Genomic DNA, 22,075 nt, shown 5'->3' on the forward strand with positions numbered 1-22,075 from the left:
CATACCTGTAATCCCAGAGGCTCGGGAGACTAAGACCAAAGGATCTGTAATTCAAAGCCAGTCTGAGCAATAGGGAGATGCTAAGCAACTCAGTGAGTTGTTAAATCAAATAGGACTGGGGATGTGACTCAGTGCTTGAGTGCCCCCAAGTTCAATTCCTGCTACAAAACAAAAAATGTTTCCCAAAGTAATTTTTTCCCAGAAAAAAAAACTTTTGAGCTTATATAGAAATCTGAAGACAGTATCTTTTCCAAGTGACTATTATTCAAGTTATAATTATACTATCCATGAATAAGATAAAGAGGCTTAAAGGATTCCACTACAATTGTCTTACAAAGTACCACCACTATTAACTCCTGGCATTGAAGCATTTTCAAGATTTCCTGTGAATGAAGTTTAATCTTCAAGAGAAAACTACCTATACAGGTTGGAAATCTGTGAGAATTCAGGCTTTCAAAAGTGCACATCTTTCAAAGCAACCCAAACTACTAAAAAGAAGAAACTCACAGATTATATAAATAAAGGATACAGGCTCATAGCTTTAACCATTAAAATAAAATAAAAACAGTAAATGGACTAATCTTTCTTGTGACCCCTGACATGTTCTAAATAATGTCCATTAAGTCCTTTGTGATAGATAATATCTGCCCAAAGAAAATATACTTTTTTAAACCCCCACAAAAACTCTATTAAATTAACCTTTTTTTTTCTTTTGGGGGCCAGGGTAATCTGGTCAGAAATATTATTAGAGATCATGCAACCGACTGTTACATCCTCTCTGAAATACATATCATAAATAACACTCCACAAACATTATGCATAAATCCTTGAAAGAAAACCACTGTGGTACCCACACAAGTGAGGAAAGAATGAATTCACAAAAATTGGACATATTTAATTTGAGATGCATTTTGAAAAGACTTCTGTGTCACATATGGATTGACAATCAAAATATAAAAGTAGCTAAAAATTTCTAACAATTTTGTACAACTTCTAAATTTTCCTATATTATTAAGACAGTTCTAATCAAAGCATCATACAGGATACACAACTATATTTTTCTATAGAATAATTTGGTGACATATCCATAAAGCTAAACTGTAAGAATATTAATAAAGATTGAAAGAAGCATGAAAGTGTGTGTGTGTGTGTGTGTGTGTGTGTGTGTTTGTGTGTGTGTTTACAAGTTGCGACACCTAGTCTCTCAGGATACCTGTGGCAGTGCTCTGAAAAAGCTGGAAATTTCACCGGGGTACAAGATCGAAACATATGATTCTATAACTAAAGAACTCTGAGAGGACAGAACATAACAAGGTAGTAAAATTGACGATTGGTTCTATATAGATTACAAGAAAAAAGAGCAATGTTGCTTTCAAGAAAACTCAAGCAAATATGCATTTTAATAACTTTGATATCCTAAAATACACAGACACACATACACATACACAGACACACACACACACACACACACACACACACACACACACACACACCATCTGAAGCAAATATACCCACAGGATAGTTTTCAAATCTTAAAAAATGAATTAAGAGTCAAAGTAAGTTAATCAGTCTTCCTAAGATTTTAAGTAAATATTCAAACATTTATTTGGGACTTTATCTTCTAGATCTGTAAGAGTAAGGTGAGTTTTTTTTTCCTTATTTTTCTTTTTTGTTTTGTTTTAAGCTTTAGCCGTAGACAGACACAATACCTTTATTTATTTATTTATTTTTATATGATGTTGAGGATCAAACCCAGTTCTTCACACATGCTAGGCAATAACCACTGAGCAATAACTCCAACCCAGCATTACCATTCTTAAGAGTAAGGGCCTACCATAAACACAAACATGTAATGCTAATTGGGGCTTCATGTCTGGTTACAAGAGAAGCAGGCCTGTGACCCCTATCCCTTCCTACGTAGGCCTCAATGAATTCAAGAGAAGGATTCAAGCCAGGTCAAGGTGGAGACCTTCCCATGAGACAGAACTTTTGCTCTCTGGTGATAAAACTGGGAAAAGAGGAGTTAGGGTGAAGTATAAAGGCAACACTCTCAGAAAAGCAAAACCCAAGACCCAGCACAGCCTTATAATTTCCAATGGCTCTTGTGTTTCTGACCTTCCACAGCCATGAAACCCAATAAATTTTTGTTTTTGGCTAAACTGCCTCATATTGAGTTTCTATCTCAAGAACCAAGATAATCCCAACAAAATCTTCTCCATTTAGAGAAACACAATGCAGACATTATTTTTAAATGAATAGATTCCAAATAACACACAAAAAGGTATGATAAATAATTTTCAAATAAAAATTAGTTGCCCTGCACTTCTGAAGACTGAAGAGAACTGTTAAGACTTTAAAAGCTGGGCTTATACTCTGCCCTCTTCCCAATTTCAGATTCTTATCTAACAGGTTTGACAGACAACGTACCCTTAACTCCTGATGGACTAAATGGTTTCTAAAGGGTACCTCACTGGAGAGGACAGAATCTAAAATCTAACCAAAGAATCACCCACCACCTATTCCCTAGAATGAGACAAAACTCATTCTTTTCAAAAATGCAGGGTTTTACTTCTGACTTAAAGAACATTTCCAAGTAAAATAGCTAGAGAACAAATCTGAAGTACCAAAGAAATGAAATTGGGCCAGGGGTTTATCTCACCTGCATCTTCATAGGTATCCCGATCCCCATAACCTATCAATTATTACAAGATTTGAATCTAGCTACATATTTTCCAGGAGAAAAAAAAAAATCTTCTTCTGCCATAGTTTTGTCCAGGGAGAGAAAGAGAGAGAATCAGATAAAGAGAGGGGAAAGGGGCATACACACGTTTGTGGGGTTTTTTGTTTGGTTTTGGTTTGTTTGGTTGGTTGGTTGGTTTTTGTTTTTTTAGTTATACATAAAATCTCATTAAAATAAAGCTGACAAGATAGAAAAGAAAAACAAAAGCAGGCTTTCTTCTTCCTATTTCTTCTTTACTCTTCGGTTTTTCCTGTAGGATTCACAAATAGCTAGATAAAATGCTAAATGCCTTAAGTCTCAGAGTCTTCGTTTTATGATTGGAGGGAAAACCGACCAACCTAAGACATCTGCAGTCAGGGATTCCTAAAATGATTTCTTACTATGATTGACACACTTCCAGGTACCAATAAAAGAATGGCACTAAATTAAACGGAGTCACCAAAGACAAATGATTTACTTAACCCTACTCAACCATTCTTGAAAAGTAAGCTTCTAAAAACCGAACTCATTGGGGTCATAAAGGTAACTTGTATAAATCTATTTATAATCCTAGCTATAGAAGTACAATCATGAAGAAAGCCACTTTCATACACACTAAAGTCAAAGAATAAATTTTTATAAAACAACTATTAGATAGTATACTTACAGTAGACATTTTCTGAAAACTGCTATCTAAATAGCAAGATTAAACAGTCTAAAAAAGAAGGAAATATAGAAACATTGATAAGCCAAGAAAAATAATCTGTGAACTACCACATCTTCCATGGTAATTCACATGGCTAACAGCACTAATGCTTGCTTTCTATGAAATATACATTTATAAACTTGCATTAACCTGATTTTTTTCCTCTGAGAGTTACAAATTTGATTTGGCAATTTGTTTTCATTTGAATGTGTCTGTGGTTCTTTGTAAGTGCTGTTGGTTTGAAATAAAAGGAGGATATCACAGGCATCCTCTGATATCACAGGTAATGTACATACCCTGAGATACTTATCAGGAGTATCAAGAATATTTAATTAACACATTAGCTTATGTTCCTCTATAAAAACCCACATATATCTCATCACTTAAAAGAGTGGGACTTACTTCCGAAATAAAAAATGTCAAAGACCTCCCAGACGCCTCCTTTAAGACATTTGTGCTGAACAATCTACTGGCATCCTCGGTACTGCAGCATGTGAATGTAAGCTGGTAGGCATGTATCTACTTTCAAGTCAGGCTCAGGATTAAGTAAAATGTGATCTATCTGATCAATAAATGTTTTTGCTTCTGAGTATGAGTGTACTCTCATCCTCCTACAAATATAGCTAATAGCTATTTATAAAATGTCATGCTTTGGGGGCATAATTTCCATATTTTTTTATTTCAATTAACAATATTATCTTTAAAATACACAAAAATAGGGCTGGGGATATAGCTCAGTTGGCAAAGTACTTGCCTCACATGCACATGGCCTTGAGTTCAATCCCCAGCACCGAAAAGATAAAAAAGATATATACATAAATAGTTGAAAAGTGGTAAGAATTAGTTATATAATTTACGCAATTAATACTTCAACTTAAAAGTACCTCTATAGGGGCTGGGATTATGGCTCAGTAGTAGAGCACTCACCTAGCATGTGTGAGGCTCTGGGTTCGATCCTCAGCACCACATAAAAATAAAGAAATAAAATAAAGATATTGTGTCCAACTACAGCTAAAAAATAAATATTAAAAAAAAAGTACTTCTCACTTGCTCATTCTGGGTGGGACTGCAAATTGGTGCAGCCAATTTGGAAAGCAGTATGGAGATTTCTTGGAAAGCTGGGAATGGAACCACCATTTGATCCAGCTATTCCCCTTCTCAGTCTATTCCCTAAAGACCTAAAAAGAGCATGCTACAGGGACACTGCTACATCGATGTTCATAGCAGTACAATTCACAATAGCAAGACTGTGGAAGCAACCTAGATGCCCTTCAATAGATGAATGGATAAAAAAAAATGTGGCATCTATACACAATGGAGTATTACTCTGCATTAAAAAATGACAAAATCATAGAATTTGGAGGGAAATGGATGGCATTAGAGCAGATTATGCTAAGTGAAGCCAGCCAATCCCTAAAAAACAAATGCCAAATGTCTTCTTTGATATAAGGAGAGTAACTAAGAACAGAGTAAGGATGAAGAGCATGAGAAGAAGATTAACATTAAACAGGGATGAGAGGTGGGAGGGAAAGCGAGAGGGAAGGGAAATTGCATGGAAATGGAAGGAGACCCTCATGGTTATACAAAATTACATACAAGAGGAAGTGAGGGGAAAGGGAAAAATAATACAAGGGGGAGAAATGAATTACAGTAGAGGGGGTAGAGAGAGAAGAGGGGAGGGGAGGGGGGATAGTAGAGGATAGGAAAGGCAGCAGAATACAACAGACACTAGTATGGCAATACGTAAATCAATGGAAGTGTAACTGATGTGATTCTGCAATCTGTATATGGGGTAAAAATGGGAGTTCATAACCCACTTGAATCAAAATGTGAAATATGATATGTCAAGAACTATGTAATGTTTTGAACAACCAACAATAAAAAAAAAAAGTACTTCTAAACTTTAGTCTGATTCTTATATAGAACACAGATTTCTACAGGAAAAATAATTAAAACAAATCACTGTTAATTCCAAGAGTATTTTTTTCTACATAAAGCCTCAAAAGAGGGCTGGGGATGTGGCTGAAGCGGTAGTGCACTCGCCTGGCATGCGCGCAGCGCTGGGTTCGATCCTCAGCACCACATACAAATAAGGATGTTGTGTCCACGGAACACTAAAAAATAAATAAATATTAAAAATTCTCAAAAATAAAAAAACCTCAAAAGAATATAGCTTTTACCATTATCCAACTAAACTTAATATCTGCAATTAGAATACATTGCTGTGTCTCAAGTTAACAATATTAGAGTAGAATGTAGGGAAGTTAATAAGTAAGGGATAGTTAGTGCCCCTACTAACCTAATGTGTGTGTTGCCATTTCAATGCATCATTAAATATTATTAAGCTACTCATTCCTAAGTAATGCTCTGGTTTACATTTAAAAAAAAAAAAAAGCTCAATGAATTCCGTAAGTAAGAGGATTTATATAATGACTATTTGTTAAATATTTATGTGTCCCAGGTTCCTGTCAGGTGCTATGCCAGGCACTAGAGACATGTTAGTGAATGAAACCTACAGGGCTCCTGCTCCAGGAATTCACATTTTAGATGATGAATATAAACATACAGGTCAATTTGGTGCCAAATAACTTTATTCATTCTTTTGAAAAGGAAGAAGGCTTGAAAATTCTACTTAACAATAAAATATTTAGTTGTAAGTAAACAGCTTCTCTAGGAGAAAGAGCGGGGGAGGGAGGGGAGGAGAGGGGAGAAAGTGGAAGTTATCGCAGCTAACAGAGTGGATACAGCCATGCTTCTAAGTTGTCCCAACTGCATACAGTGGCAAATAAACTTTATGCTTAAGTTGAGTTTCTGTCATTTAGAACTAGTCAACCCTACTTATATAATATCTACAAGTTTCATGTTCAAACACTTCACACAATAAATATATTTCTTAAATTAATGCAACAAATGTTAGCACCTATTGAGCACTTACGATTCATGAGGAGCTGTGATATGTGTTTTGTACCCAGTTACCTTATCAGTTGGGTACCAGAACCATTTGAGTGTTTTAGGAAAGGAAATTGAGGCATGGATTATTTAACAATTGCCCAAGGTCACACACTCAGTAAAGAGTAACACATGACTCAACACTTGAGAGTTTGGTACAAAACCTGTGTGTCCTTAAATGTTATACAACACTAAACAAATGATCGAATAAAAACGAGCTGAACCGCATCTGTATCCAAAAACCTAAGGCTAACAAAATCTTAGGGTTTTTTAACAAAACTTAACAATGTCCAAAATGCTGCACCTCATACTTAATTATTCTAAAACCATCCACCAAAATCTTCTTTCATGATTCTAGACCTTTCTTTAGCTTAAGGTATGTCCTCTTATGATTCATGTCTTTTTTCCTCTATAGAGCAAATCTCAAAAGTTTATTCCTCACTGTATTCGTACCCAGACTGAAAAAGAAAGATTCAAGGTACTATCTGAATTTTGTATCTCAAGGCAATTAATGTTATCACACATGACACAAGAAACTATCATATATAACTTGGGTTTGGATTGTAGGATAGTGGTAGAGCACTTGCCCGCAATACCTGTGCCATGCAAAAATAAAGAAATCCAATATTTTATTTATCTTAAAACTCTCACTCTACTAGATATAGAGACATTTTGGCTAGTTCAGACTTCAAGAAACCATTATGACCCCCCCCAAAAAAAAACATCATTCATTTTCATAAAGTTATTAAAATAATAATAGGGATTATGAATATTGGTATAGTACCTACCAGTTTTCCAAGCACTTTTATACTCCGCATATCCCTGAACCTTCCTAGAAATACTGTAAATTGACAGAGAATAAATCATGCCTCCACTTGGCAGCTGAAGAAACTCATGATGAAAGAAGTATGGTGATTTGCCCTAAGTCATCCAGCTGGTAAGTGACAGATTGGGATTTTAAAACAGGTCTTCTGGCTCCAAAGTCAATATTCATTCCAAGAAAATAAATACTTTACCACTGGCTGCCAAACCAGTTTTCTATCTGTTTACTCTAAGGATTCTTTTTCCTTTAAGTCTTTATGCCAGAAATGTTTAAATACATCATCAGCTCCTACAGTCTCTTGTATACAAACCTGTGTTCATGAACACTTTTTAAGCAAATCTACTATATGTAGTGGCTACAGAATACATGTTGCAAGGATTCCCCCTGGATCTGTACTTGATGCAGTGATAAAAATCTCAGGAAACTTGGTATTCACAATAGTTACAATTCAGACAAGATTCTTTATAAAATGTTCTGTTTCTGTGCCTGTTCTTAAACAGACTGATATAAAATAATTTAATACCTTCCTGACTCTATATAAGAATTATTACAGGGCAATCACTCCTATAGCCAGGCCCTGTGGGTCACATATCAACTCAAAGGAGTGGAAAAACATGAACCTCAACTTCAAGGCACCTGCAGGCAGGTAGCAGAGTGGTGTTAGTGAAAGAAAAGGGAGGAGAAGATGATTATTACTACTAAGATAAAAAAAAAAAAATACATGTGTAAGTGAGGGGCAACACATAGTACACATAGTTGAGAGTCTTCTTGCACAATCTAAGGTATACCCAGACAGAAAGATCAGCATTATCCAATTCAGGAGGAAATCACAAGTAGTCACATCCAGAACTTGTTGTCTAATGGTCAAAATGAAGAAAAGGAAGAAGAAGAGGTTAAATGCCAGCTTCTAAGGCTAGAGAGAAGACGACACACTGAGGGGACAGGTATGTGAAACACAAGACAGGTCACCCACAGGAGAAAAGTAAAGGTTAACTAACCAGATGGATTCTCATCCAAGTTCTATAAAACATTAAAAAAAGAATTAACACCAATACTCCTCAAAGTCCTTCATGAAATAGAAAAGAAGGAAACCCTTCCAAACTCATTCTACGAGGCTAGTATAACCCTGATACCAAAACCAGACAAAGACACATCAAGGAAAGAAAACTCAGACCAATATTCCTGATGAACATAGATGTAAAAATTCTCAATAAAATTCTGGCAAATCGCATACAAAAACATATTTAAAACATAGTGCACCACAATCAAGTGGGCATCATCCCAGGGATGCAGGATTGGTTTAACATATGGAAATCAATAAACGTAATTCATCATATTAATAGACTTAAAAACAAGAATCAAATGATCATCTCAATAGATGCAGAAAAAGCATTTGACAAAATAGTGCACACCTTCATGTTCAAAACAGTAGAAAAACTAGGGATAGTAGGAACATATCACAACATTGTAAAAATTATATATTCTAAACCCAAGGCCAGCATCATTCTAAATGGAGAAAAATTGAAAGCATTCCCACTAAAAACTGGAACAACACAAGGATATCCTCTTTCACCACTTCTATTCAACATCATCCTTGAAACTCTGGCCAGAACAATTAGACAAAAGGAAGAAATTAAAGGGATACAAATAGGTAAAGTAGAACTCAAAACTATTCCTTTTTGCTGATGACATAATTCTGTATCTAGAAGATTCAAAAAATTCCAACAGAAAACTTCTAGACAATGAATTCAGCAAAGTAGCAGGATATAAAATCAACACCCATAAATCAAACACATCCCTATACATCAGTGATGAATCCACTGAAAAGAGAAATTAGGAAAACTACTCCATTCACAATCGCCTCAAAAAAATAAAATAAAATAAAATACATGGGAATCAGTCCAGCAAAGGAGGTGAAAGACCTCTACAATGAAAACTACAGAACACTAAAACTAAAGAAAACCTCAGAAGATGAAAAGATCTCCTATGCTCCCAGATAGGGAGAATTAATATTGTCAAAATGGCCATACTACCAAAAGTGTTAGACAGATTTAATGCAATTCCTATTAAAATCCCAATGAAATAGAAAAGGCAATCATGAAATTCATTGGGGTGGGGGGTTAAGCCCTGGAATAGCTAAAGCAATCCTTAGCAAGAAAAGTGAAGCAGGAGGCATCACAATACCAGACCTTAAACCATACTACAGAGCTATAGTAACAAAAACAGCATGGTATTGTCACTGAAATAGACTTGTAGACCAATGGTACAGAATAGAGGACACAGCTACAAACCCACATAAATATGGTTATCTCATACTAAACAAGGGTGCCAAACACATGCACTACAGAAAAGATAGTCTATTTAACAAACGATGCTGGCAAAACTGGAAGTCCATCTGTAGCAATATGAAATTAAACCTCAATCTCTCACCCTGAAAAAAAATCAACTCAAAGTGAATCAAAGACTTAGGCACTAGAACAAAGACCGTGTGCCTAATAGAAGAAAAAATAGGCCCAAATCTTCACCATGTTGGCCTAGAATCTGACTTCCTTAACAAGACTCCTAAAGCACAAGAAGTAAAATCAAGAATCAATAAATAAGATGGATTCAAATTAAAAAGCTTCTTCTCATCAAAGGAAACAATTGATAACGTGAGGAGAAAGCTTATAGATTGGGAGAAAAACCTTTGCCACATGTACCTACAATAAAGCATTAATCTCTAGGATATATAAAGAACTCCAAAAACTTAACTCCAAAAAAACAAATAACACAATCAATAAATGGGCTAAGGAACTGAATGAAATCTTCACAGAAGAAGAAATACAACTGATCAACAAATATATTAAAAAGTGTTCAATATCTCTAGCAATTAGAAATACAAATCAAAACTACTCTTAAGATGTCATCTCACTCCTGTCAGAATGGCAATCATCAAGAATACAGGCAATAATAAATGTTGATGAGGATGTGGTGAAAAGGGTACACTCATATATTGCTGGTGGGACTGCAAATTGGTAGACCCACTGTGGAAAGCAGTATGGAGATTCCTCAGAAAATTGGGAATGGAACCACCATTTGACCCAACTATCCCACTCCTTGGGTTATATCCAAAGGACTTAAAATCAGCATATTATAGTGACACAGCCACAACAATGTTTATAGCAGCTCAATTCACAATAGCTAGACTATGGAACTAACCAAGGTGTCCCTCAATAGATGAATGGATAAAGAAAATATGGTATATTTACTCAATGGAATATTACGGAGCTTTAAAGAAGAGTGGAATTATGACATTTTCCAGTAAAGAGTTGGAATTGAAGAATATCAGGCTAAGTGAAATAAGCCAATCTCACAAAACCAAAGGCCAAATGTTTTCTCTAACATGAGGTTGTTAATTAACAATAAGGCGGGGGACACTAGGGAAGAATAGCATTACCTTAGATTAGGTAGAGGGAAGTGATGGGAGGGGAGGGAATATGAGGATAGGAAAGATAGTAGAATGAAACAGACATTATTACTGTGTGTGTGTGTGTGTGTGTGTGTGTGTGTGTGTGTGTGATTACATGACCAATGATTTTGCAACATGTACACTCAGAAAAATGAAAAACTATATTCAATCTATGTATGATATTTCAAAGTGCATAAATGCATTCTACTGTCATGTATAACTAATTAAAACAAAAAAATTTAAAGTGTAAAGGTAGAAAAGAAAAACAGTGCACACGTAGGCAGACATACATACAGAACTTTGCATCATCACCTCATCACCCTCTCATTTGGTTAAGCAAATGAAAATATTCATATGGGTCTGATCACAAACCACAAAGAGTACTGGAAGCCATTCTGCCTAAGCTTGTGATAACGTAGGTGAGGAAATGGTTCCCAGAAGTACAGTTGTTTGTGCAAAGCCACAAATGTTGGTGGCAGAATAAATATTAGAGACCTGGTTGGTGGTCTCTCAAGTCTAGGCTCTGCTACATCTACTGCCTGCTTTCCAGTATTTATATGATTTTGTATTACTCCTACCACCTTTCAAAGCTCACTTCAAATATAAAGTTTTGTAAAATGAATTTTAATAATAATAAAGTTTACCTCCAAATTATTTATCCTACATTAATATAATCTTTCAAAGATCTACTGGGAAATACCCTCAGAGCCATTTATACCACTCTTTTCCTAGAGTAGTTATCCTAGAAAATAGAATGTAGATGAGTTGTCATAAGTCACTGCTGTTTATTGTTTTATCATTATACATAATGGTCAAGGTTAAAAATAATAGTGATAATATAAATCTACCCCTAAGGCATATAATGGAGTCTATATGCTTAATAGCTAATACTGAAAATATATATATTAACTAATGAAAACAATTATTCTTACTTATGAGCAGTGATAACTCTTTCCCAAAGACAATAGTCTCTACAATCAATCTTATCTTTGACTACAATATTCTTTCATAAGTGATCAAGAGTCAACATCAGTCTATTCCCAAGAACAGAAAAAACAATCATCATTCTAAATAAGAAAGCAGAGACTTCATCCAAACTCCCAATGTTAAAAATTCAAATTAATGTCCTCTTTAATTCTGACAAATCTCCAGAAAAGTTCTGCTACTAACTTTTCAGATTCCTTAAGCAAATTACAGAATACAGGAGCTCACATACTAGATTTTACAACAAACCCTGCAACAAATGTTCAAATAAGTACAAATTCCTAACAAATCATTTGAGACTAAAAATACCTATCAATCCATGGACCTCAAAATGGTCTGCAGAAACTTTATATATACAAGTCACCACTGAATTTAAACTTTCTCAACAAAACCTGGGCAGAAAGGAATACAATCATTATAGCCAAAAACTTCCTTAAGCCTCACATAAATCTGAATCCACCAAATGAAAGAAGGAAAGCTCTTCAATATATGCATAATGGGCAAATTTGAAAACTCATAAGTAAATGAATATTAAACAAGGAACTTGCCAAGACTTGGGCTCCCCAAAGTGGAGATAATTAATGCTGTAGAGGTCCATGTCCTCGGTGTGCCACGCAAATGTGGTTTTCCACATTCCAAAATAAAGATAAGGGGTATTTACACCCTCAATAGAAATACCGCACTCTTCTTCAACCACATCCAAGACTGTATTTAGACGAGCTATGTTCCATTCATCCACACCCTGGAGAAAGAAGTGAAAGAAAGAGAAATCAAATGTTAATAAACTAAGAAAAATAACATTTAGTATTCAAAACTACCACCAGCTAATCATTATACAATATATTTTAATTCATAGAAAAAAATGAAATATATTATTATTCAAGAGCCACATATGTATATTCATTACTGCTAATCCAAAATTACTATCAACATCATGAACTTCTACATAACTACTTTTATAAAATGATAACAAGTAACTTCTTGATTCAAAATGGAAATGAACTTGAGACCCGACTTCCCACTTGCTTCTAATAAAAACTTATTTCAGGGATCCAACATGGCCGTCGGCAAGGAAGCAGCGATTCCAATGTCTCCACATTAACGGGATCAGAAAGACCCATTAGAACAGCGGCAGTCTACCTACTGAGGAACTTCTAGCAAACTTCCGTTAAGAGGGGACCTGCCGGGAATTGGTAGGTTTATTAGAAGTGTCAGTTTGTCCCAGACAAGTGGATCTTGGCCGGCCACATGGGTGCGGATATCCAGTCCCACAGCCACCAGCCGCTTCTGCAAGCGGCCGGCGGCCCAGAGGGGCGTGGCCCGCCCGAACCCCCAGACGGCACCCGCCATCCCGCCGTCCCGGGGAGCCCCTGCTCTCGCTCTGCGAACGGCCACCACGCCTGCCAGGCTCGTAGCCACGCAGCCGCAGCTGCCCGGCTCTAAAGGCAGCCCCCCAGCGGGCGCAGAGGTACAATCCCACGGCCACCAGCCGCTTCAGAAAGCGGCCGGCGGCCCCGAGCGGCGCGGTCGGCGGCCCCGAGCGGCGCGTTCGGCCCGAACCCGCAGACGGCACCCACCATCCAGCCGTCCCGGGAGGCCCCGCTCTCGCTCAGCGAACGGCCACCCCGCCCACCCGGATCTTAGCCACGCGGCCGCAGCTGCCCGGCTCTACAGGCAGCCCCCGGCGGCCCGGAGCAGCGAGAAGTGTCCCCGCCTTGCCCAGCAGACAGCCAGTGCCCTCCCAGCTCTACTAACAGCCCCGCCCACCCGGCGAACGGCTCCCCCACCCCCAGACAGCGTGAAGGGAATCTAACTAACCCTTTACGAAATAGCAAACTGGGAACTAAAACCAGAGATTGTGTCAGACCAGAGACAAGCCAGTTCCACCCCTCCCTTCGGACACTCCGGCAAGGAGCCAGGGGCCCGCCATAGCAGAGAGGGGAAGTCACCAAAGTTCGGCAAAAGAGATTCCTTCCCAGCGGAATCTACTTTAGCAGGTGTGTGACTCCCACCCACACCAGATACAAACAACCGGGAAACTTCAAAATCTCTCCGTGGGCGTGACCATAAGGGCCAAAGGACTCTCAACCCCCAACTCCCCCTACTGCCAGTGACGAGGGCGTGACTGTAGGGGCAGAGGGAAGCAGAGAAGACTCCCCACCCCCAAATCCCCCAACCGTGAACTGAGAGGGTGTGACGGTAGGGGCGGAGGGAAACAGAGGACACTCCAGACCCCCAACTCCTCCTACCGCCAGCAGTGTGGTTGTGACTGTAGGGGCTGAGGGAAGTAGAGGGGATCCTCGACCCCCAACTCCTATTACCACCAGCAGCGACACCAATGGTCTTAGCTGCCAGATTCCGAAGGTGTGCCCACCAAAGGGGTCTGGAAAAAATTAAACAATTGACTCCCAGACCACAGCTCCACAGCACTGGGGCTTAGATGAATGACAGCGAGAGTGCTCAGTAGTTAGGGAAATAGAGCACTCGGTGGGGCTGAAAGTGTAACCAAATCCTTGGGGAACTGCCTCCGGTGAGCAGGACCTGGCTGGCTGGCAGGAGGAAGGGGAGGAGGGGCCGTAGAAGTGAAACGGCTCTGGACCAACAGGATTGAGAGACTCCCAGGAACCGCCTTACAGGGATTGCTGTTGACACACTGAGGGCAAATCTCAGCCCGGAGGGCACAGCTTTGCCTACGGGAAGAGAAGAAAATGGATCTCTAAGACCTAATTTTATTTCCTATTTCATTTTAATTTTTTCTCTCCCTTTTCCCTCTCTCTCTCCCCTTCCAAGTTTTACTGCTCTTTCCATTCTGCTCTATGCTATCTATCTCCCTCTCCTTCTTTCTTTTCAAGAGCACCTACCTTCCCCTTCCCCCCAGCATTCATCCCAAGCATTACGTCCTTCATTTCGCGTAACTGTCTAAATACAAATAGGTGTGCGCCCTCCCCCCGCGCCTGCAAGGTAGCCGGACCTGCTACCAACCAGCAGAACAGGCCCAGCAGCCTGCCGATGTGGTAGGCACAGTGCCCCAATTGGAGGAGGAGCAGAGCCCCTACCCGCGCCTGCGCGGGAGACTTTGCAACTACACAAGATAATACAAATATATAGGGGGAAAATTCAATAATACAACAGTCTCAGTAAGGAGAAAGAAATGCGAACAGTATGAAGAGACAAGGAAAGAAAGGACCACAAGCAATGCAGGTCAACTCAACATTAGAAGAGGTAATATCTGCAGCAGATGGAATGTCAGATAAAGAATTCAGGAGATACATGCTTCAGATGATCTGGAGTCTCAAGGAAGACATTAGACATCAAAATCAGACAATGAAAGATCTCTTCAACAATGAAATACATAAACAAATCCAGGAAGCAAAAGATCAACTATACAGGGAGATAGAGGTTATAAAAAACAAACAAACAGAAATCCTAGAAAGGCAGGAAGCAATAAACCAACTTAAAAACTCAATTGAGAATACTACCAGCAGAGTAGAGCACTTAGAAGATAGAACATCAGACAATGAAGACAAAGTATTTCAACTTGAAAAGAACATAGACAGCTCAGCAAGACTGTTAAGAAACCATGAGCAGAACATCCAAGAAATATGGGATAACATTAAAAGACCAAACTTAAGAGTCATTGGGATACAGGAAGGCACAGAGCTCCAAACCAAAGGAATGAGCAATCTATTCCATGAAATAATTCGAGAAAACTTCCCAGACTTGAAGAACGAAACAGAATCCCAAATCCTAGAAGCCTACAAGGATGCCGAATGTGCATAATCATAAGAGATCCACACCTAGACACATTATAATGAAGATGCCCAACATACAGAATAAGGAGAGAATTTTAAAAGCTACAAGAGAAAGGAAGCAGATTACATTTAGGGGTAAACCAATCAGGATAACAGCTGATCTCTCAACACAGACTTTGAAAGCTAGAAGATCCTGGAATAACATATTTCAAACACTGAAAGAAAATGGGTTCCAACCAAGAATTGTGTATCCAGCAAAATTAAGCTTCAAGATGGAAGATGAAATTAAAACCTTCCACGATAAACAAAAGTTAAAAGAATTTGCAGCTAGAAAACCATCTCTCCAAAAAATCCTCAGCAAAACGTTACAGGAAGAGGAAATGGAAAATAACAATGAAAACCAACAGTGGGAAGTAGGACAGTAAAGTGGGGAAAATAATCAAAGAGGAAAACAAACCATATACAGTAACATAAATAAACAAATATGGCTGGAAGGATAACCCATATCTCAATAATAACCCTAAATGTTAATGGCTTAAACTCACCAATTAAGAGACACAGGCTAGTAGAATGGATCACAAAACATGACCCAACAATATGCTGCCTACAGGAGACGCATTTGATAGGAAAAGACATACATAGACTGAAGGTGAAAGGTTGGGAAAAATCATATCACTCATATGGACTTCGGAAACAAGCAGGAGTGTCCATACTCATATCAAATAAAATAGATTCCAAGCCAAAGTTAATCAAAAGGGATAAAGAGGGACACTACATACTGCTCAAGGGAACCATACACCAACAAGACATAACAATCATAAATATATATGCCCCAAAAAATGGTGCAGCTATGTTCATCAAACAAACTCTTCTCAAGTTCAAGAGTCTAATAGACCACAACACAATAATCATGGGAGACTTCAACACACCTCTCTCACCACTGGACAGATCTTCCAAACAAAAGTTGAATAAGGAAACTATAGAACTCAATAACACAATTAACAACCTAGACTTAATTGACATATATAGAATATAACACCCAACATCAAGCAGTTACACTTTTTTCTCAGCAGCACATGGATCCTTCTCAAAAATAGATCATATATTATGTCACAGGGCAACTCTTAGACAATATAAAGGAGTAGAGATAATACCATGCATCTTATCTGACCATAATGGAATGAAACTGAAAATCAACGATAAAAGAAGGAAGGAAAAATCATGCATCACTTGGAGAATGAACAATAGGTTACTGAATGATAAATGGGTTATAGAAAACATTAAGGAGGAAATTAAAAAATTCTTAGAGATAAATGAAAACACAGACACAACATATCGTAATCTATGGGACACACTGAAAGCAGTTCTAAGAGGAAAATTCATTGCATGGAGTTCATTCCTTAAAAAAAGAAAAAACCAACAAATAAATGATCTCATACTTCATCTCAAAAATCCTAGAAAAAGAAGAGCAAAATAACAGCAAAAGAAGTAGAAGGCAAGAAATAATTAAAATCAGAGCTGAAATTAATGAAATCGAAACAAAAGAAACAATTGAAAAAATTGATAAAACTAAAAGTTGGTTCTTTAAAAAAATAAATAAGATCGACAGACCCTTAGCCATGCTAACGAAGAGAAGAAGAGAGAGAACTCAAATTACTAGCATACAGGATGAAAAAGACAATATCACAACAGACACTTCAGAAATACAGAAGATAATCAGAAATTATTTTGAATCCTTATACTCCAATAAAATAGAAGATAGTGAAGGCATCGATAAATTTCTTAAGTCATATGATCTGCCCAGATTGAGACAGGAGGATATAGACAACCTAAACAGACCAATATCAATTGAGGAAATAGAAGAAACCATCAAAAGATTACCAACTAAGAAAAGCCCAGGACCGGATGGGTATACAGCAGAGTTTTACAAAACCTTTAAAGAGGAACTAATACCAATACTTTTCAAGCTATTTCAGGAAATAGAAAAAGAGGGAGAACTTCCAAATTCATTCTACGAGGCCAACATCACCCTGATTCCTAAACCAGACAAAGACACTTCAAAGAAAGAAAACTACAGACCTATATCTCTAATGAACCTAGACGCAAAAGTCCTCAATAAAATTCTGGCGAATCGGATACAAAATCATATCAAAAAAACTGTACACCATGATCAAGTAGGATTCATCCCTGAGATGCAAGGCTGGTTCAATATACGGAAATCAATAAATGTTATCCACCACATCAACAGACTTAAAAATAAAAACCATATGATCATCTCGATAGACGCAGAGAAAGCATTTGACAAAGTACAGCATCCCTTTTTGTTCAAAACTCTCGAAAAAATAGGGATAACAGGAACATACCTCAACATTGTACAAGCAATCTACGCTAAGCCCCAGGCTAGCATCATTCTGAATGGAGAAAAATTGAAGGCATTCCCTCTAAAATCTGGAACAAGACAGGGATGCCCTCTCTCACCACTTCTGTTCAACATAGTTCTCGAAACACTGGCCAGAGCAATTAGACAGACGAAAGAAATTAAAGGCATAAAAATAGGAAAAGAAGAACTTAAATTATCACTATTTGCAGATGACATGATTCTATACCTAGCAGACCCAAAAGGGTCTACAAAAAAACTATTAGAGCTAATAAATGAATTCAGCAAAGTGGCAGGATATAAAATCAACATGCATAAATCAAAGGCATTCCTGTATACCAGCGACAAACCCTCTGAAATGGAAATGAGGACAACCACTCCATTCACAATATCCTCAAAAATAATAAAATACTTGGGAATCAACCTAACAAAAGAGGTAAAAGACTTATACAATGAAAACTACAGAACCCTAAAGAGAGAAATTGAAGAAGATCTTAGAAGATGGAAAAATATACCCTGTTCATGGATAGGCAGAACTCACATCATCAAAATGGCGATATTACCAAAAGTTCTCTATAGGTTTAATGCAATGCCAATCAAAATCCCAATGGCATTTCTTGTAGAAATAGAGAAAGCAATCATGAAATTCATATGGAAAAATAAAAGACCCAGAATAGCAAAAACAATGCTAAGCAGGAAGTGTGAATCAGGTGGTATAGCGATACCAGACTTCAAACTATACTACAGAGCAAGAGTAACAAAAACAGCATGGTATTGGTACCAAAACAGGGGGGTGGACCAATGGTACAGAATAGAGGACACAGAAACCAACCCACAAAACTAACTTTCTTATATTTGATAAAGGGGCTAAAAGCATGCAATGGAGGAAGGATAGCATCTTCAACAAATGGTGCTGGGAAAACTGGAAATCCATATGCAACAAAATGAAACTGAATCCCTTTCTCTCGCCATGCACAAAAGTTAACTCAAAATGGATCAAGGAGCTTGATATCAAACCAGAGACAAGGCATCTGATAGAAGAAAAAGTTGGCTACGACCTACATACTGTGGGGTCGGGCTCCAAATTCCTTAATAGGACACCCATAGCACAAGAATTAATATCTAGAATCAACAAATGGGACTTGCTCAAACTAAAAAGTTTTTTCTCAGCAAAAGAAACAATAAGAGAGGTAAATAGGGAGCCTATATCATGGGAACAAATCTTTACTCCTCACACTTCAGATAGAGCCCTAATATCCAGAGTACATAAAGAACTCAAAAAATTAGACAATAAGATAACAAATAACTCAATCAACAAATGGGCCAAGGACCTAAACAGACACTTCTCAGAGGAGGACATACAATCAATCAACAAGTACATGAAAAAATGCTCACCATCTCTAGCAGTCAGAGAAACAAATCAAAACCACCCTAAGATATCATCTCACTCCAGTAAGATTGGCAGCCATTATGAAGTCAAACAACAACAAGTGCTGGCGAGGATGTGGGGAAAAGGGTACACTTGTACATTGTTGGTGGGACTGCAAATTGGTGCAACCAATTTGGAAAGCAGTATGGAGATTTCTTGGAAAGCTGGGAATGGAACCACCATTGGATCCAGCTATTCCCCTTCTGGGTCTATTCCCTGAAGACCTAAAAACAGCATGCTACAGGGACACTGCTACATCGATGTTCATAGCAGTACAATTCACAATAGCAAGACTATGGAAGCAACCTAGATGCCCTTCAATAGACGAATGGATAAAAAAAATGTGGCATTTATACACAATGGTGTATTACTCTGCATTAAAAAATGACAAAATTATAGAATTTGGAGGGAAATGGATGGCATTAGAGCAGATTATGCTAAGTGAAGCTAGCCAATCCCTAAAAAACAAATGCCAAATGTCTTCTTTGATATAAGGAGAATAACTAAGAACAGAGTAGGGAAGAAGAGCATGAGAAGATGACTAACATTAAACAGGGATGAGAGGTTGGAGGGACAGGGAGAGAGAAGGGAAATTGCTTGGAAATGGAGGGAGACCCTTAGGGTTATACAAAATTACATACAAGAGGAAGTGAGGGGAAAGGGAAAAATAATACAAGGGGGAAAAATGAATTACAGTAGAGGGGGTAGAGAGAGAAGAGGGGAGGGGAGGGAAGGGGAGATAGTAGAGGATAGGAAAGGCAACAGAATACAACAGACATGAGTATGTCAATATGTAAGTGTAACTGATGTGACTCTGCAATCTGTATACGGGGTAAAAATGGGAGTTCATAACCCACTTGAATCAAAGTGTGAAATATGATATATCAAGAACTATGTAATGTTTTGAACAACCAATTAAAAAAAAAAAAAAAAGAAAAGCAAAAAAAAAAATTATTTCAAAGCAGGTGACCCAGTGTGTGATTTCTGTCTTTGGCATACCATTTTGTTTTGAGAGGCTAAATTTTCTTGTTTGTTTCTTTTCTATACATTAGTTTAAAAGTCACATTCAATACCGAACATCATCTCAAGAAACCAGTAATAGAAGTTATCTTCTGTCATCCCTCATCCATGTAGCAAGTGATATCATTTCCTAAAAACTACATGCTATTTTTTTTAAATTGCAGTATTCAAAACCAAAGATTAATGTACTTATAGTGATCCTTCAATTAAACAGTAACCTTAGAGTTGAAGAGAAAAAAATATAAAAAGGGGCTTTAGATGTGGTTCAGTGGTTAATACCCCCCCACCCCAGTTCAATCCCCAGTAGGACAAAAATTAAAAATTAAAAATAAACCAATGGATACACAACCTCTGGAAAATAAAAACATAAATTCTTAAAACTGAGGTAATAAATACTCTACTATTTTCTAGTAAATCTTGCCAGAAAGCTTCCCAAAAGCCACTATCAAACATGTGAGAAGTGATTAAAAAAAAAAAAGCTTTGAAGTTCAGTGCTGACGTTTTCCCCAATGATGGGCAAATAACCCACCTGCTGCAGCAGTTTCTTCTGGGCAAGGCAAGGTTGCCATAATGCTGAAACATAATTTTTTTTAAGTTTTCTTTTTTAGAGAGAGAGAGAGAGAGAGAGAGAGAGAGAGAGAGAGAGAGAGAGAATTTTTTAATATTTATTTTTTAGTTCTCGGCGGACACAACATCTTTGTTTGTATGTGGTGCTGAGGATCGAACCCGGGCCGCATGCATGCCAGGCGAGCGCACTACCGCTTGAGCCACATCCCCAGCCCCTGAAACATAATTTATTTTGCTAAAATAAACAATCTTAAAATTTCAATTACAGAGTTATGCAAATATTAAGATAGTCAATATTGACAAAGAGAAAGAAATCTTATTGTTTCAAATTTTCTTCTCCAGCATAATCATGAACCACAGTCAATTTTCCATGCATGTATGAGTCTGTCAGGATGAACCCAACTACTAAAAATAACCATAAAGCTCTAAAAATTTAATAAAATAAAAATTAAATAAAATTTTGTCTCCAATTTTTGTTCTCCACTATTAACTAACTTGGGTAACTGCCCCCAAAGACCAAGTCCACAAAGGTTCTTCTAAAGAGACCCAGGTCCCCTTCACATGTGAAAACGAGGAGTAAAGCTGGCTTATCACTTACCTGAACTGTGCACCTCTTTACAAAACACATATTCAAAACAATCCTATAAAACTGGTAATATTCTCAAATGAAGAAATTAATACCCCGGGCTAGTATAGGCAATAACAATTAACTGACTCCTATACCTTCATTTAACAACTCTATGCTTCCAGCTCTGATACTTATCTCACAGCATCAGTTGTCAAAAAGAAGTGAGGAGCTAAAATTTAGGGGTGGCAAACACATACAAGCTGTGACATTCTTGCCACTCAGGGGTACACACAAACACTTCAAAGCCTATAATGCAAACTTCACTTGAGGAGTAGTAGTAGACTGGGTTTGATTAAAAGGAGTCTCCAGAAAGTCCCCAACTACAAACAAGCCCCCACAATAGTCAAAATAGGTCAAAGGGTTCACTTTCCAGGGAGTCTGAATACCAGTCCAAGCCCTCAAACAAATGCCTCTTCCCACATTCCATCCCTACCCAACAAAGCTCTTCCTCAAGATATTCAGCAGGTGTGGGGGTCAGCATTTACAACTCTCTTGACCTCCAGGGGATGTCTCTCCCCATGCCCAACACCCTTCACCCTAATCACCCAGTCCTGCATCTGTTATCTGAAATCACTCACCACTGGACCATGATTAGTAACTGAAAACTTTCCATCACTGTATCTTCCTCCTATCAGGAATCACATGGCAGTTCAAAAGAAGTAAATCTTAAAGA

General features: G+C 37.8%; 1 protein-coding gene across 13 annotated transcripts in view; it reads right to left on the reverse strand.

Moving 5' to 3' along the window:
* KDM4C (lysine demethylase 4C) overlaps nt 1-22,075 on the reverse strand; it is a 401,867-nt gene that overhangs the window by 299,342 nt on the left and 80,450 nt on the right. For 12 of the 13 annotated variants that reach the window (XR_014020688.1, XR_014020689.1, XR_014020690.1 and 9 more), the window contains one exon: nt 12,178-12,371. Coding sequence is in view for 9 of the 13 variants with exons in the window: in XM_081282627.1 (XP_081138753.1) it covers nt 12,178-12,371 (194 nt within the window). In the remaining 4 variants the exon portion in view is untranslated. Of the gene's footprint in view, nt 1-12,177; nt 12,372-22,075 lie in introns of those variants that run through there. The other variant, XM_081282631.1, reaches the window with a different exon arrangement.

This window comes from Spermophilus citellus, assembly GCF_964194105.1.
Source record: "Spermophilus citellus genome assembly, chromosome: 2".
Taxonomy (NCBI): domain Eukaryota; kingdom Metazoa; phylum Chordata; class Mammalia; order Rodentia; family Sciuridae; genus Spermophilus; species Spermophilus citellus.